Here is a 17,444-nt window from a genome sequence, read left to right on the forward strand (position 1 = left end):
GTGATCATGAAAAATTCACATGGATGGCTATGGGAAATGTTCATAGGTGACGGTTGTTAGGAGGAAATAGTTTTATTTTGAAAATTATCATGGGTGTTAAGGGATCTTAGAATGATCACTGGTTCACTGGTAATAAGAGGGAATTATCCGGTTCTTAAATTGGCCACAGGTGTTAGGGGAAAGTAGTTGGGTTGGGAAAATGACCATAAGTGATAGTGGGGAATATTTTTGGTTGGGGAAATGATCATAAGTGTTAAGGGGAAAAAATCGTTCGGGAAAATGATCACGGGTCTTAAGGGGAAGAGGTTGGCAGGAAATAGCATCAAAGGTTTTAAGGGAAAATGCACGCTTGTTAATAGACTGTGAAAATGTTAAAAAAAACCAAGCTGTTTATTGAAAATTTTCACATATGTTCATTATAATTATCTGAGTTGTTAGGAAAAGCAATGACAGAAATTAAAGAAAAATTATGACAGAAACTTCTAAATAAGAGCCCATATGTGATTAAATAAAATGTACGCTAATGATCACAATAATTTGTAATTAAGTTTAAACAGTTCAAAACTAATTGAACTTGGCCAATTGTAAACTAGTATAGAGAATCTACAAGCGTCCAATTCAAAGCAGTACTTACCAATAAAGCAACGACGAAAACTAGCCTAATTTCCATAATTCCTTCTTTGAAAACAATCGAAAAGGCACAACAAAATCACCGTGATAAACTTAAAACTTCAAAACTAAATTACGTTTATAACTATTCTAGCAAAATTCACTTAGTCATTTTTTCATACAGAAAATCGGTATGCTAAACTAGATCCTCGTTGGGGAAAACTGACCATCAAAATGAGACCTAACAAGGTCTGACCCTGCCTTAAATACGTGAGACAGTAATGGGTGGGAGATACGTATCTCTAATATAAAAAGTTGCCCATTGTCCAAGATCCACCTAGCTTTCGTTTTGATACTTTCGCCAAGGCTTCGCCCTTTCTAAAAGCGATGTTCCGCTAAGTTTAACACCCTTTCAGTTGACTGTTGTCTCTTTTTTTCTAAGCGGGTCTCTTAGTGTCACCGGCCCCTGGGTTCCCCTAGGTCAGTTCTGGTGTAATTATCATAGCGGTTAAGTACGCTAGAGCGATCACGGAGTTTTTCTTCCGATATATGCTAAAATATTTCAGAATAACGGATTTCGAATAATACTGTATAATATATGGTAATGTAAAATTCTTGGATTGAATAGAGGCTGTTATTGTTGGATTTTGGTACAGTTTGCTTGGATAGTTTGAAGAAAAATACGTTGGGTGGTCTATTTTGAACGGTTTTTTAATGGCATATATATTTAGATTTTGTTGAGTTTTTAATTTGTGAAAGTTTTTGGGTTCTTTTGTGTTGATTTCAAAGTATATTTAAATTAATGAAAATGAAACTTGAATTTATACTGCATTGAATTTTTTAGATTGATTGTCTGTTGTGTTTTTTAATAATAAGCCACCTAAATACTTGAATGAAAGCGTTTTAGGAAACAATTCACTGTTTAAATCGCCTATGATGCACTTCAGGAAATAACCACTTTCATATGAAGCAAATAAGTAAATAGCCACATTTGTATGAAGTAAATAAGGAAATAGACACATTCGTTTGAAGCAAATAAGGAAATAGACTCATTCGTGTGGAAAAATAGCCACATTCGTGTGAAGCAAATAAGAAAAAAAAAACACATTCGTGTGAAGCAAATAAGGAAATAGCCACATTCGTGTGAAGCAAATAAGGAAATAGCCACATTCGTGTGAAGAAAATGAGGAAATAGCCACATTCGTGTGAAGAAAATGAGGAAATAGCCACATTCGTGTGAAGAAAATGAGGAAATAGCCACATTCGTGTGAAGAAAATGAGGAAATAGCCACATTCGTGTGAAGAAAATGAGGAAATAGCCACATTCGTGTGAAGAAAATGAGGAAATAGCCACATTCGTGTGAAGAAAATGAGGAAATAGCCACATTCGTGTGAAGAAAATGAGGAAATAGCCACATTCGTGTGAAGAAAATGAGGAAATAGCCACATTCGTGTGAAGAAAATGAGGAAATAGCCACATTCGTGTGAAGAAAATGAGGAAATAGCCACATTCGTGTGAAGAAAATGAGGAAATAGCCACATTCGTGTGAAGAAAATGAGGAAATAGCCACATTCGTGTGAAGAAAATGAGGAAATAGCCACATTCGTGTGAAGAAAATGAGGAAATAGCCACATTCGTGTGAAGAAAATGAGGAAATAGCCACATTCGTGTGAAGCAAATGAGGAAATAGCCACATTCGTGTGAAGCAAATAAGGAAATAGCCACATTCGTGTGAAGAAAATGAGGAAATAGCCACATTCGTGTGAAGAAAATGAGGAAATAGCCACATTCGTGTGAAGAAAATGAGGAAATAGCCACATTCGTGTGAAGAAAATGAGGAAATAGCCACATTCGTGTGAAGAAAATGAGGAAATAGCCACATTCGTGTGAAGAAAATGAGGAAATAGCCACATTCGTGTGAAGAAAATGAGGAAATAGCCACATTCGTGTGAAGAAAATGAGGAAATAGCCACATTCGTGTGAAGAAAATGAGGAAATAGCCACATTCGTGTGAAGAAAATGAGGAAATAGCCACATTCGTGTGAAGAAAATGAGGAAATAGCCACATTCGTGTGAAGAAAATGAGGAAATAGCCACATTCGTGTGAAGAAAATGAGGAAATAGCCACATTCGTGTGAAGAAAATGAGGAAATAGCCACATTCGTGTGAAGAAAATGAGGAAATAGCCACATTCGTGTGAAGCAAATAAGGAAATAGCCACATTCGTGTGAAGAAAATGAGGAAATAGCCACATTCGTGTGAAGAAAATGAGGAAATAGCCACATTCGTGTGAAGAAAATGAGGAAATAGCCACATTCGTGTGAAGAAAATGAGGAAATAGCCACATTCGTGTGAAGAAAATGAGGAAATAGCCACATTCGTGTGAAGAAAATGAGGAAATAGCCACATTCGTGTGAAGAAAATGAGGAAATAGCCACATTCGTGTGAAGAAAATGAGGAAATAGCCACATTCGTGTGAAGAAAATGAGGAAATAGCCACATTCGTGTGAAGAAAATGAGGAAATAGCCACATTCCTTTGAAGCAAATAAGGAAATAACCACCTGGGTATGTCATATTGAAGTTCCTCATGGGCAAACCATCAATCCTCCTAAACAAAACCATTACGCTAATTAATTTCATTAATCATTAATTAAATAACCACTCTATTTAAGGGGTCATTACACCATTTCAGTTATTAAAACAATCTACCCATTTTAAAATTTACAATCATTTAAAAGTCGGTACCCCTTGATGAAGATATAACTGAAAATTCCATTGTATTCGCCCAACAACAACAACTTAAAAAATCACCTCAACTTTTACTTCAATACAACTCTCTTGTGACAATCAAGATCTTAAAAATCACTTCCCCAAGATGCGGAAGCAAAACGCTGGGCCCCTTGGCGGACACCATAAGGTAGCACGCGCGTCGCTAACAATTAATGCAGGAAGATTTTGATATAAACTTGAACTAGCTTTCCCTTCAAAGCATTTCTATTTTATTTTTTAGTATAATGGGAGATTGTAAAATTTTGTTCGTTTTTAATTCGGTTGATGATTAGCCTTGATCCGAAACGAGATTACAAGGACAACGAGTATAAAATATTAGACGAAATATGAATCTTGTATCAAGTGTAATTTGTAGTAAGTCCAATCTGAATCAGTCTCTACCTTTTGAGGTTCTTTCTAATGTGAACGTAGATTGAAAGAAGGGCTACGATTTCGTGTTCAAACTGGGTAAAGGTACGAAATATGTATATTTTCTTTGACTGGTAATGGGAGCTCAACCGTTTTCAGCTCTTTAGAAATTGTTTTTGAACTTATTGGACCAATTGAAGTAAATAGTTTAACCAGAAGTAAATCAATCTAAGTTGGGTTTATTGTTTTAATTCTGAACAACCCTATCTAATTTTAACTTTAAACTTTTTTTTATTCTAAACAAACATTTCTAATTTTAACCTTAAACATTTTTTATTTTAATTCTAAACAAACCTTTCAAATTTTAATTCTAAACAAACCTTTGTAATTTTAATTCTAAACAAACCTTTGTAATTTTAATTCTAAACAAACCTTTGTAATTTTAATTCTAAACAAACCTTTGTAATTTTAATTCTAAACAAACCTTTGTAATTTTAATTCTAAACAAACCTTTGTAATTTTAATTCTAAAAAAACCTTTTCTAATTTTAATTCTAAAAAAACCTTTTCTAATTTTAATTCTAAACAAACCTTTCTAATTTTAACCTTAAACATTTTTTATTTTAATTCTAAACAAACCTTTCTAATTTTAACCTTAAACATTTTTTATTTTAATTCTAAACAAACCTTCTAATTTTAACCTTAAACATTTTTATTTCAATTCTAAACAAACCTTTCTAATTTTAACCTTAAACATTTTTTATTTTAATTCTAAACAAACCTTTCTAAATTTAACTTCAAAACATTTTTTATTTTAATTCTAAACAAACCTTTCTAAATTTAATTTCAAGACATTTTTTATTTCAATTCTAAACAAACCTTTCTAATTTTAACCTTAAACATTTTTATTTCAATTCTAAACAAACCTTTCTAATTTTAACCTTAAACATTTTTTATTTTAATTCTAAACAAACCTTTCTAAATTTAACTTCAAAACATTTTTTATTTTAATTCTAAACAAACCTTTCGAAATTTAACTTCAAAACATTTTTTATTTTAATTCTAAACAAACCTTTCGAAATTTAACTTCAAAACATTTTTTTATTTTAATTCTAAACAAAACTTTCGAAATTTAACTTCAAAACATTTTTTTTTATTTTAATTCTAAACAAACCTTTCGAAATTTAACTTTTAAACATTTTTATTTATTATACAGTGCAATTTCATGTTACATGTCCTTCCATATTGAGGAAGGATAGACAGTTTATTTGTCATTTTCGGGACTGAGAAAGCGGTGTTGATGTTACCATTAAATAATTGCCGAGAAGCCAACGCACTGGGGAAGGGCCGCCATATTAGGAGAGTTACCAAGCGCCAAGAGGCATCGCCAGATGGAGCTCGCGTTCGCTACACGTTGTAGGCTAGTCAACTTGGTCAACTCGCACTGCAGCTTGCTGTACTTCTTGGCGCGAGGGAACTACCCTAATATGGTGGTCCAACCCCTGTGCTGTTTGCTTTTAATATGGCATTACAGGAATGTTCTATAAGCGCTCGTGACGCAACATGTCACGGGGGAAAACAAGTTATAGGCTGACTTGCAGGGACAAAATCTGATTTTAGAACCGACGGTCTACCTGAGGTTCGGTCTCTAACGTAAAATTTACACGCAACTATTGTGTAATAAGAGTGTGAAGATTATTTTCACGTTTGTGTCTTCGTATAATTTTACTTTTCGTTTTTGACTTCTTCGAGGACATTAGAAACGATAGCACTTGTTCCAAAATCATAGTCAATAACGGGATTGCGATTCCCATGAAGTAGAGTGAAATCAGGCTCTCCATTTCCTTGACAGATATTGACGAGAAATTGTCCTGTGGCTTCTTCCATTCAATGACATCGAGGGAATAGCGAGGTTTGTTTGTTAAACAGAAAGCAAGGTCGTTTTCGGCAAACAACTGCACCCTAAAGCGAACAAATTAAAAGTTATATTCTTAGAACGGTCTTAACTTTTATCAAGCAAAGTGAAGTAAATTCTATTTTTGATCTAAGCCTCCTAGGTATTTTAAAAGTGTTAGTTTCTTACATTCTGTTAACGTTGTCCATGTTCTTAGATATCGAGAAATTGTAGGAAACCGCGAAAACCACTAAGTTGTTCTCTATGGATGGCGACAAGTAGTATTTGTCGGCGTATTCCATTTTGTCGCTCATTTTCGTGTTTTCGAAGAGCATAAATTGAAGGAGAAGTGTCGACAGGACCATAAACTTTCTATCACGTCCTTTGGCTTTCGCGATGTACGCAAACTCGTCTCCAAAAATCCCGCTTTCTACAGAAAGCATTGATGTCGAAGGAATTCCTTCCAGTAGTTTTCCGTATTGTATTACGTTCGACTTTGCCTGAGGATGAAAGCTATCATTGTTGATTTGCTCAATAATGTTCCTGTCAAACTTATATTTTAGATAGAAACTTGGAGCGAAACCTTGTCTAATAACATTATTATTAACATATTGTTCATCTTCACTTACCTTTCTGCGCAAAGAAGTGAATTCGTCCGAACCATCAAAGAACCAGACGTTGTGAAAATCCTGTTGGAGGAGTTGTTCGATGGTGTCCACAGTATCGTATTCCATCTCGGTGAAATCCGACTTCAATTTGCTTGATATTTCGAAGTAAATAAAAGTGGTCCCGATGAACCACGACATAGCAGCCACTCGCCACGACATCGCTTTCATAACGGACTCGAAAGCTGTAAAACCACTCGTGTATCGACAGGCAAATCTCGTTCCTTTCAAATGGAAATATCTCACGTTCGAAGAAAAATACAAGAAAGTTTCTCCATAACATATCAACGACAGTAGAGACGAACGTGCGTCTATTTTGTTTTCGAAGAGTGGCCAAAGCCATGATGATTGAGACTGCCAATAGACTCGTCATCCAAAGTATGACGAACTGTATTTTTGGATGAGGGCCGCGAGACAATATTAAACACAATCAAAACAATTTCTTATTGCGCATGGTTTATTTTCGCTTAAATTTGAACTCACAAAAACGTGGTGCTAAACGAAAAATATTCCAACTAATAAATTTCATAATTACCTGTCCTTCCATGCTGAGGAAAGCCAGTGATGGTTTCTTTGTCATTTCTGGGACTGAAGAGACGATGACGGTAGTCACCGAGTCATAGGCACCCGTCATTCTCGAATTCATTTGAGGAGAAATGAAATTCTCTGCTTGTATTGGAAACAAGAACACGTCCATTGGCTATAGCAAATAAAAAAAAAATAAATAGTTATTCATAAACGAGCTTTCTGTTCTTAACACGCTTATTTTTATGTCGAGACTAAGACGAATTTATAATTTTAATAGTAACTCAATGAGGTAAAAACGTTATTCAAAACATTGACTATTTGTCAATCCACATTTAGTCAAACTTTGAGTTCAACTCCACAATACCTCCAGTTAAATTGCGTTAAAAACCAGATATAAATTCGTGACATTGGAGGGACTCGCTTGCCTAATACTCTATTTTACAGAGCGAACAAGTTGGGTAAACCAAATTATTACCTCTCCGAGTCAAGGGCTCAAGTGAAATAGCTAACGTAGTGAAATTAAACTTTTGCAAATTTCTGTGACTGTGAATGCGGTCCGGAAATTGCGAACACGTTCGCTCAGATAGGTAAACTGTGAGCGCTGTTGTTACTCTGGATTAAACAACAGACGTACTCAGTATGCGTCACTCGAAGAGGTAAAAATCTGGTTTTCGTCTTCAGTTGCGTTAACAGAAAAACAGAGAGACATCTATTGTTATGAAGGCGTCTTTTTACCTCTGGTAAATCACCATCATCCCGAATCTGGCCAACATCGTCTTGCGGTAAAGGAATGTATTCAAGACTTCAAATGAAAAATGTTAGCCATTTTTAGTAAATAGTGGGGAAACTAATTAAGAGTTAAGACGGTTCACCTTAAATTGAACCTTTTCTTATAGCACTCTTTCTGCATATCGTAAAATTTATTGGCTGAGTCGATATACGTGGATTCCTGTCGAGGGAAATATATTCCATTTGTGTTTTATAAGTGTCTATTATTTCTTTATTATTAAAGATGAAAAATTTTTTATACATACTTCGATGATTCCGAACCTTAAATCGTACATGTCTGTGAAACCTTGTGTTCGTAGTTTTCCCAAAATGGATAAGTGTGTTTTCAGTGATGATAAAAATTACTAATCAAAATACTAGAAGCAAAGGGTTCGGTTTAGCCCATCAGTACATTTCGGCTACTTTTCTGACCAATATCTAAATGTTAGGCAAATCGATTGAATTGTACCTGAAGTAAGATAAGGGACTAGAAGTAAAGAGTTCTAGCATTGGTAGTAGATCCTGGCACTAGTGAACAAATTTGAGGATTTTATGCCGCACCTACACTAGAGAGAAAAAAATTGGTCAAGTTCCAAAATATTTCATACCCCCTTCCCCTCAACCTAAAGCCGCGGAATATGAACGCGGGTGCTTGAATCTAGTTCGGCCGTCTACCACGGCGAGCGTCTCACGTTTTGGAGGGAAAATTCAGAAACCGCTACCAGAGGGCCAACTGATGGTGTGTTATCAAGAATATTCACTTTCGCCAAGTGAAGAATTTGGTTACCTCGATACTTCTATATAGTCCCCTTTCTTACTTCTGATTGTGCGAATGTTATTCAGGTTTTTACACCTTTAGCCACAATTTTCCGTTTTAATTGCTGTGAAATTAATTTTACCTGAATTATTTCCATACAGTTATTGATCGAGTTGACTTTTTGTAAATTCGACTACCTCTTTTTTACTCGTTTCAAAATAATATTCAGTAAAACGGAAAAACGTGAGGTGATAGTTCGGACTTAGTTTCTATTTGGAAAGGACGAAAAAGCATTTTTCCCTAACTAAATATTTCTATAATGCCAAAGTCAATACGATTAAAGTATAGAATACACGCCATGTAATTCAATTAACGTTATAATTCAATTAAGAACGTTCTATAAACGAGCCCTAAAAACAGTCAATATATAATATCGTAAGTCCATAAGATATATGTTCTTTCCATAAGTTTGTCACTGGTTACTGTGAGCTTGTCATGAACTGACGTAGTTGAAACGTCATAGATTATCCTAAAGCGACGCCTGGTGAGGCACTGTAAAAGGCTTAGTCCAGACTAAATAGGAACTAGATGGACTGCAAAATTAAGCGAGTGTAGTTTACAATTCTCTCTTGTCGTTCTCGAACTAGCTCGAGCAAGGAAGATGGAGATAGGGAAGTTTCGTGTAACGCTATAACTCCGGTCGCCCAAAAATCCCGTTTTCGGCGTGGATGTGCATGTACGCACGCGCCGCACTTTTCTCGCGCATCGTGCTGAGGATAGGTGGCACTACCGGTTTCCTGCGCAGTTCAAAATAACGCCGAATACAAGTCATGTGACCTGCTACACTTCGTGAAGAGAGATTCCTATACTGACCAAACTTCCCTATCTCCATCTTCCTTGGCTCGAGCTGTAAGTCTCTAGCATAACGGAGTATAGGTAGTGTCATACTTATGGAAGGAACATATCTTATAAACTTACGATAAAATTTATCCACATAAAGCATTTATTCTTAGTTTAATATATGCTCTTGTTTAATTGTTCTTTAGGCAATAATGACTAGAGTTTTATGGTTTATAAGTATGAACAGAAGTAAGCTGAGACTAGAAGTAAAGATCTCTAGCATTGCTAGTAGATCCTGGCACTAGTGAACAAATTTGAGGAATTTATGCCGCCTACACTAGAGAGAAAAAAATTGGTCGAGTTCCAAAAACATTTCCTACCCCCTTCCCCTCAACCTAAAGCCGCGGAACACGGACGCGAGTGCTTGAATCTAGTTCGGCCGTCTACCGCCGCGAGCGTCTCAGGAGGGAAAATTCAGAAACTGTTACCAGAGGGCCAACCGTTGGTGTCTTATCAAGAATCTGGGAGCACGGCAGTGCTCCCAGCCAAGTCGAGCACTGACATCCTTTTCTCGAAGCAACTCGTGGCACTTTTAAGCCCACTGTAACTTCGTGATGGGTACATGTAATCTGGGAGCACGGCAGTGCTCCCAGCCAAGTCGAGCACTGACATCCTTTTCTCGAAGCAACTCGTGGCACTTTTAAGCCCACTGTAACTTCGTGATGGGTACATGTAAAAGCCTGAAATTTTGCTTGCCGCGAGGACCGTCAATCGTAGCTATAGTTTCCAAATTTCAAGTTCCTACAGTATATACTTTTCGAAATATCGCAGGTGAAATATACCTTATTTTGTCACTCACTCACTCACTCACCGATCATCAAAATTCTAAGGTACTTCTAGGGGAGATAGAAACTTAAAATTCAGGATTTAGTTTTCATTTATTTTATAAAGCACAGAAAAATTAAAACATCCCTAAATTTTTATAAAATTGTTCTTTAGTTCTTTATTTTCATACTAGATGGCGCTGCCGTCTTTTCAACTGAAATAGTGTGTGTTCTTGATGAAAGGACGTAATGGTCCAAAGTTAACCGAAAGTTAAATATATATTAAAGCTAATAGGAGTAGTAGTTTGAAAGAAATGTGTCGTAACTGATGCTACATTCTTTTATTAGGATATCGCGTACAATCTTTATTGCATATTCTCTGCGGGTCGAAGGGGTAATTCAACGTAAATATGGACAAACGTTAGCGATTATATTGGCAAACGAAGTACCACGAGAGGGTCCTGTTATAATATAACTACCGAAGTATAACGAGAGGGTCTACAAAAAGAAGTGAGATCCTATGAAAAACATTAACATGTACAAAAATGGGCCAAGCCTCGCCTCGTGCCCTTTCCGCCGTAAAACGTTCTGAGATCCCATGTAGAGCCAAGTCTGCCTTTTGTTCTCATTCAATCGCCAATTGAACAATTATGTTATAAATTAAGTCCTTTTCCTAATTAATAACCAATATTCTTTGACTCTATCATTATTATACATCTTTGTTCGTATCAAAAATATCGTGACTTGGCAAGCGCAGGTGTACATAAGGTTATGCATAACTCGCCTTATAAACTTGTAAATAGGGTTATGCATAACTCACCATATAATTTGTGCATAGGGTTGTGCATGACTCATCTTATAAACTTGTACATATCCCCTCGACCATAAACGATTTAGTGAATATCCCTTCGATTATTTTAAAATCGGCAACGATTTAGTGAATATCCCTTCGATTATTTTAAAATCGGCAACGATTTAGTGAATATCCCCTCGACTTCCTTTTAATATTACTTATCTGCGATTGCCAAGTCACGATATTTTTGATACGAACAAAGATGTATAATAATGATAGAGTCAAAGAATATTGGTTATTAATTAGGAAAAGGACTTAATTTATAACATAATTGTTCAATTGGCGATTGAATGAGAACAAAAGGCAGACTTGGCTCTACATGGGATCTCAGAACGTTTTACGGCGGAAAGGGCACGAGGCGAGGCTTGGCCCATTTTTGTACATGTTAATGTTTTTCATAGGATATTCACTTTCGCCAAGTGAAGAATTTGGTTAGCTCTATACTTCTAGTCTCATCTTAGGATTATGGACTGGGAGAAGAATTTAGCCGCTACTTGTGTGTATTATAATTAAGCTGAATGCTTTTTGCGTGCTGGTTAGTCCGCATTTCTTTGTTGATATCAATCTTATACGTAATGTAATTCCCTAAATTAACATATTCCTTTAGTACCATTTATACGGAATAAAGTAATTAAGGCATTTTTTGTGGTTTCACGTATTACCAAAGTACCGAGGCTCCTATAGCAATGACTCTCTACTGAATATAGATAAAACCCAATTATTGAGTGAGTGGTTGTCCTGATATCCCTGGGAAAATATGCATTGTGAACTGCGCTTAAGGCCGGCTTCCAGCGAAATGGGTTTTATCGAACTGAAAACCGAGCATCGAGACTAAAAATGGATCGACCGTGCCGATTTTTGAAGCCCCGCTGGGTCAGAAGTTGAAAGGGTTCTCGCTAACTGAAAGCCGTACAATGTGGTTCTAGCGAACTGAAGATGAACTGTAGAAATCCTTTTAAATTTATTTCCTCTCGAATTTTTGCTTTCCCCTGAAGGAAATTCTCTATTGTGTATCTTCAGTTCGCTAGAACCACATTGCACGGCTTTCAGTTAGCTAGAACCCTTCCATCTTTCACCCCAGCGGGGCTTCGAAAATCGGCACGGTCGCTCCATTGTTAGTCTCGATGCTCGGTTTTCAGTTCGCCAGAACTCTTTTCGATGGAAGTCGGCCTTTAAACCTTGGGTATGGGTCATTTGCTACGTGTATCAACGGACAAACAGAAAGACATATACGTCCAGTGTAGTACCACTCCGTGGCATACGTCACTCGAAGATGTTAAATCGATTTCGTATTTCTGGCTTTCATGACCACTGAAAAAAATTAATATCGACCCATACCCAACGCTTAAGCACAGCTGATAATCCATTTTTTCCAGGAGAAATTCCTCATCAAGTTATTGCTATCGATCATTGTACTTTTGTACTACGTGAAACCAAAAGAGGATAATAGAGGAAGGATGACACTCTGTATCCTCTAAATACTATAGTTATGCAAAATTATTCTACCCAGGCTCATGGTCTCTTTTTGTTCGCTCTCCCGCTCATCAAACTTCAAATGGGCATTGCACCGTGCTAGGATAAATTCTATAACTATTTGGTACTAAATCCTCAGCAATCAACCACAAACCTTGATTGTCTTGACGTGGGACAAAAATCCACAAGCGCATGCGCGTTAACAAATAGTAAGCAGCGCTAATAGAGTACTGATGAGGGAATTATTTACCGCGTATGTAATTCGGTTACTCGAAATGTTCGGATGTTGGGAAGAATCATGTTATAATTACTCCGCTTTGTGGTACACTTCTCTCGTTAGAGAAATATTTATACTTCTGGTGAATCATACTTTCCACAACAACAATGCCTTAATTACTTTTTCCGTTTCCACGATTCTAAAAGAAAATATTAATTTCGAGAGTTGCATTACTTATGCGATTGGTATCAACAAAGCAATACAAACATGCAATGATTGTACGAAAGAAGTAGTGGCTAAATTGGCCTCACAGTCAATATTACCAGAAGTATACAAAAGGTCTCTTCGAGAGAAGTATACCACAAAAAGGGGTAATTGTAACATGATTCAGAATTAACATTTGGAGCAAGGTTACTAAACCGAATCACATACGCGATAAATATAGTTCACTCATCATTATTCTATTAGCGCTAAAATATTTGGCAACGCGCATGCGCTTGTGGATTTTTGTCCCACGTCAAGACAATCAATGTTTGTGGGTTGATTCTATAAACAGTTATAGAATTCATCCTGCACGGTGCGATGCCCATCTGAAGTTTGATAAGCAGGAGAGCAAAAGAAAAGGGTGAGCCTTTTAAGAATCATGTTATATAACTGAACGATTAGAAGGATACAGAGTGTTATCCTTCTTCTATTATCAACTTCTAAAATTACCTTCATGAAACTTGAAACTCAAGTCATTATTGCATAAAAGAATAATTAAACGCGAGCCAATATTTAACTAAGAATGCAAGAAATATATCCCGCTCTAAATTACGTTGGATAATTATGAACTTTGACTCTGAGATACTTTTTGTCCCTCAAATAGAAATAAAGTCCCAACTATCACCCAACGGTTTTTTTCTGTTCTACTGAATAATGTTTTGAAATTTCGTAAAATTTGGTATTTGAATTTACAAAAAGTCAAATCGAACGATAACTGTATTCGGGTAAGAATATTTTGAACAGCAATTAATACAGTTTGAAAAAAAAAATAAATAAATAAAACCTCGCAACTGGATTATTGTTTGACTAAGGTACATCAAATTCACCAACGAATTTAGCGTATGTACATGTCTTAGTAACTTTATTTTATTTCTTCATTAAACTAAAAGTCTCTTTTAACTCGTAAAATTTTAAACACGCATTAAATATGTCTATTACTAGGTATAAATTCAGAAATAATTTCTTTTTGAAGAAAGTTTAAAATATTTATTGTTTGAACTTCAAAAATATTATTTATAAAATAGCATTTATTACTTTTTATGAAACATTTTTTTATTTTATTTAGCTGCGACTGTTAAATGACAATTAATAAAACCACTAAGTATAAAAACCCAATAAAACCTGGGTTTTTTCGAACCCTGAGTCGTTACCGGAAGTTTATATTACTTCCCTGTGACGTAGAAGGTGAAAAATATACAAGAAATAAGGCTTAATCTTATACACAATGTTATTGTTAAGCCTAGTTTGAAATTTTAATTTGAAGCGCGTGCATTCGTACATTTCAATTGATTTGCCAAACATTTAGAAATTGGTTGACGTTTAGATTGGCTTTATGATTTTAGGGTTTAAAATTTGGCGCTGTCAGAAAAGTAGTCGAATCGTACTAACGGGCTAAGCCGGACTCTTTGATTCTACCAGAAGTAAGATAAGGGACTAGAAGTATCGAGGTAACCAAATTCTTCACTTGGCGAAAGTGAATATTCTTGATAAAACATCAACGGTTGGCCCTCTGGTAGCGGTTTCTGAATTTTCCCTCCAACACGTGAGACGCTCGCCGTGGTAGACGGCCGAACTAGATTCAAGCACCCGCGTCTGTGTTCCGCCGCTGCATAAAATCCTCAAATTTGTTCACTAGTGCCAGGATCTATTACCCCATGCTAGAGCACTTTACTTCTAGTCCCTTATTTTACTTCTGGTTCTAGTATTTTGTGTTTTAATTTCTATTAGCACTTATCCATTTTGTGAAAGCTACGAACATAAGATTTCACAGACATGTACGATTTAATGTTTGGAATCATCGAAGTATGTATAAAGTTTGTTTTCATCTTTAATAATAAAGAAATAATAGACACTTTTAAAAGCACAAATTTAATATTTTTCCCTCGACAGGAATCCACGTATATAGACTCAGCCAATAAACTTTACGATATAATGAAAGAGTCCTACAGGAAAAGGTTTAATTTAAGGTGAACCGACTTAACTATAAATTAGTTTCCCCAGTATTTACTAAAAATGGCTGAAATTTTTCATCTGAAGTCTTGGATTCATTCTTTGGCCGCAAGAGGATATTGACAAAATTCGGGATGATATTGATTTACCAGAGGTAAATATACGCCTACATATCAGTAGATATCTTTCTCCGGAGTAACAACAGCGCTCGCACTTTGCCTACCGGAGCAAACGTGTTTGCAATTTCCGGACCGCATTCACAGATCATAGAAATTTGCAAAATTCTATTTCACTTCGTTAGCTTTCCCAATCCACACTTTTACAGGCCTAATCTGTCTTTTATTCCACATAGACACCAAACTGTACACATTGGCTTCTAACACCACCATCTTCCTAACTTTGTATATCCCACATAGACACAAATCTGTGCTTATAGACCCTTGGATGGAAATTAATGGAGTAGGCAACCTTCAGTATCGGGACACACATGGGGGTCCTGGTCTGTGGTTGATCCCCTAGGCGCAGGCGCTAAAAAATGGGATGGAAGGTAAAGTTTTACCCCCGTGTCTTTCACTCTTAGTTACATCGAAGTGGTCTATTGGCTTCTAACGCCACCCTCTTCTAGTCTTTGTCTGTCCCACATAGACACACGTCTGTTCATATTGGCTTCTAGCACCACCATCTTCTGGTTTTTGTCTTTGTATATCCCAAATTGACACCCCTCGGCAAATAAGCAATCTTACTGGGAAAATCGAAGCATTGTCTACATTGTGTAAATGTCAACCTAATTGTGAATAGACTTTTTACAACGCGTAAATAATTCGCAATTACAATTTCAACGGCAGTAGCTTATCATAAAATCGCGATAAAAGATATGTGTTCAGGGAAAATGAGTGGGGAGATGATATTCCAATTGACTCAGTGATAATTTGGTTTTCCCAACTTGTTCGCTCTATAGAATTTTCGTGTGTTTGTGCATTAGGCAAGCGAGTCCCTTCAGTGTCACAAATTGATATATGGTTAATAACGCAATTAATGTTTTACCCAATTTAACTGGAGGTATCGTGGAGTTGAACTCATAGTTCGATTAAATATGGACTGACGAAAAGTCCTTGTAGAAGGCTTATGTATAGCTCTTTTCCCCTCATTGAGTTTCCATTAAAATAGAAAATTCGCCTTAGTCTTGACATTAAAAAAGCGTATAAAGAACAGTGAAAGATAATACGACTGACAATTTACAAAATATTTATAAAATTTTTTTCTGGTGTAGCCAATGGACTTGTTCGCGTTTCCTATACAAGCAGAGACTTTATTTTCTCCTCAAAAGAAATCGAGAATTACGGGCGCCTATGACTCGATAGCTACCGTCATCGTCTCTTCAGTCCCAGAAATGACAAAGAAACCATCACTGTCTTTCCTCAGCATGGACGGACAGGTAATTATCAAATTTATTAGTTGGTACATTTTGCGTTTTTCACCACGTTTTTGTGAGTTAAATTTAAGCGAAAATAAATCTTGCGCAATAAAAAATTGTTTTGATAATGATTGATATTATGTCGTGGATCTTATCCTAAAATACAGTTTGCCATACTTTGGATGACGAGTCTATTGGCAGTCTCAATCATCATGGCTTTGGCCACTCTTCGAAAACAAAATGGTCGCACGTTCGTCTCTGCTGTCGTTGATATGCTATGGAGAAACTTTCTGCTATTTTTCTTCGAACGTGAGACATTTCCATTTGAAAGGAACCAGATTTGCCTGTTGATACACGAGTGGTTTTACAGCTTTCGAGTCCGTTATGAAAGCGATGTCGTGGCGAGTGGCTGCTATGTCGTGGTTCATCGGGATCACTTTCATTTACTTCGAAATATCAGGCAAATTGAAGTCGGATTTCACTGAGAAGGAATACGATACTGTGGACACCATCGAACAACTCCTCCAACAGGATTTTCACAACGTCTGGTTCTTTGAGGGTTCGGACGAATTCATATCTCTGCGCAGAAAGGTAAATGAAGCTGAACAATATGATAATAATAATGTTAGACAAGGTTTTGCAACGAGGTGCTATCCAAAATATCAGTTTGAACAGACGTATATAATAATTCTCTTCGAGAGAATTGTACTACAAAGCGGGATAATTGTATCATGATTCTTCCCAACATTTGGAGCAAGGTTACTAAACCAAATCTCATGCGCGATAAATAGTTCCCTCATCATTACTCGATTAGAGCTTAACTATTTGCCAAGGTGCATGCGCTTGTGGATTTTTGTCCCACGTCAAGGCAATCAAGGTTTGTGGTTTGATGGCTGAGGATTTAATGCCAGACAGTTATAGAATTCACCAAACGGTGCAATGCCCATCTGAAGTTTGATGAGCAGGAGAGCAATCAAAAAGGGTGCATGAACCTGGGAAGAATCATGTTACATAACTAAAGTATTAGAAGGATACAGAGTGTTATCCTTCTTCTATTATCCCCTTCTGATTTTACCTTCATGAAACATGAAACTCAGGTCATTATTGCATAAAAGAATAATTAAACGAGAGCCAATATTAAACTAAGAATGCAAGAAATATATCCAGCTCTAAATTACGTTGGATAAATATTTGGAGGATACAGATAGTGTCCTTTTTCTATTATCCCTTTTGGTTTGACGAGAAAATT

General features: G+C 36.3%; 2 protein-coding genes across 2 annotated transcripts; one reads left to right on the forward strand and one right to left on the reverse strand.

Annotated features, from left to right (window-relative positions):
* Positions 1–4,976: 4,976 nt before the first annotated feature.
* LOC149618706 (uncharacterized) lies at positions 4,977–7,899 on the reverse strand. Its single transcript, XM_089854522.1, has 8 exons — positions 7,870–7,899; positions 7,708–7,784; positions 7,571–7,637; positions 6,843–7,007; positions 6,554–6,695; positions 6,272–6,492; positions 5,832–6,142; positions 4,977–5,710 (listed from the first exon to the last, which is right to left on the reverse strand). The coding sequence occupies exons 1-8, from the start codon at positions 7,897–7,899 to the stop codon at positions 5,419–5,421; spliced, it is 1,305 nt and encodes a 434-aa protein (XP_089710648.1). The 3' UTR covers positions 4,977–5,418.
* A 6,598-nt stretch (positions 7,900–14,497) lies between these two features.
* Positions 14,498–17,058, forward strand: LOC149618707 (uncharacterized). The gene is made up of 6 exons (XM_089855570.1): positions 14,498–14,634; positions 14,722–14,798; positions 14,869–14,935; positions 16,052–16,216; positions 16,363–16,504; positions 16,566–17,058. Exons 1-6 carry the CDS (start codon positions 14,605–14,607, stop codon positions 16,928–16,930), a joined length of 846 nt encoding a protein of 281 aa, XP_089711696.1. The 5' UTR covers positions 14,498–14,604; the 3' UTR covers positions 16,931–17,058.
* The last annotated feature ends 386 nt before the right edge of the window (positions 17,059–17,444 follow it).

This window comes from Phalangium opilio, unplaced genomic scaffold, assembly GCF_054372755.1.
Source record: "Phalangium opilio isolate 3A_F unplaced genomic scaffold, DU_Popi_V2 ptg000209l_1, whole genome shotgun sequence".
In the NCBI taxonomy this organism is placed as follows: domain Eukaryota; kingdom Metazoa; phylum Arthropoda; class Arachnida; order Opiliones; family Phalangiidae; genus Phalangium; species Phalangium opilio.

What these genes read in the sequence shown, in the direction of transcription:
- LOC149618706 (XM_089854522.1), bottom strand. Translation starts at nt 7,899, where the DNA reads ATGTACGATTTAAGGTTCGGAATCATCGAA. An exon ending in TAAGGTTCGGAATCATCGAA is followed by an intron (nt 7,785 to 7,869) that starts GTATGTATAAAA and finishes TTCCCTCGACAG; the next exon opens with GAATCCACGTATATCGACTC. An exon ending in TCACTTCTTTGCGCAGAAAG is followed by an intron (nt 6,143 to 6,271) that starts GTAAGTGAAGAT and finishes TTTCATCCTCAG; the next exon opens with GCAAAGTCGAACGTAATACA.
- LOC149618707 (XM_089855570.1), top strand. Translation starts at nt 14,605, where the DNA reads ATGTACGATTTAATGTTTGGAATCATCGAA. An exon ending in ATGATATTGATTTACCAGAG is followed by an intron (nt 14,936 to 16,051) that starts GTAAATATACGC and finishes TTTCTGGTGTAG; the next exon opens with CCAATGGACTTGTTCGCGTT. An exon ending in TCCTCAGCATGGACGGACAG is followed by an intron (nt 16,217 to 16,362) that starts GTAATTATCAAA and finishes CCTAAAATACAG; the next exon opens with TTTGCCATACTTTGGATGAC.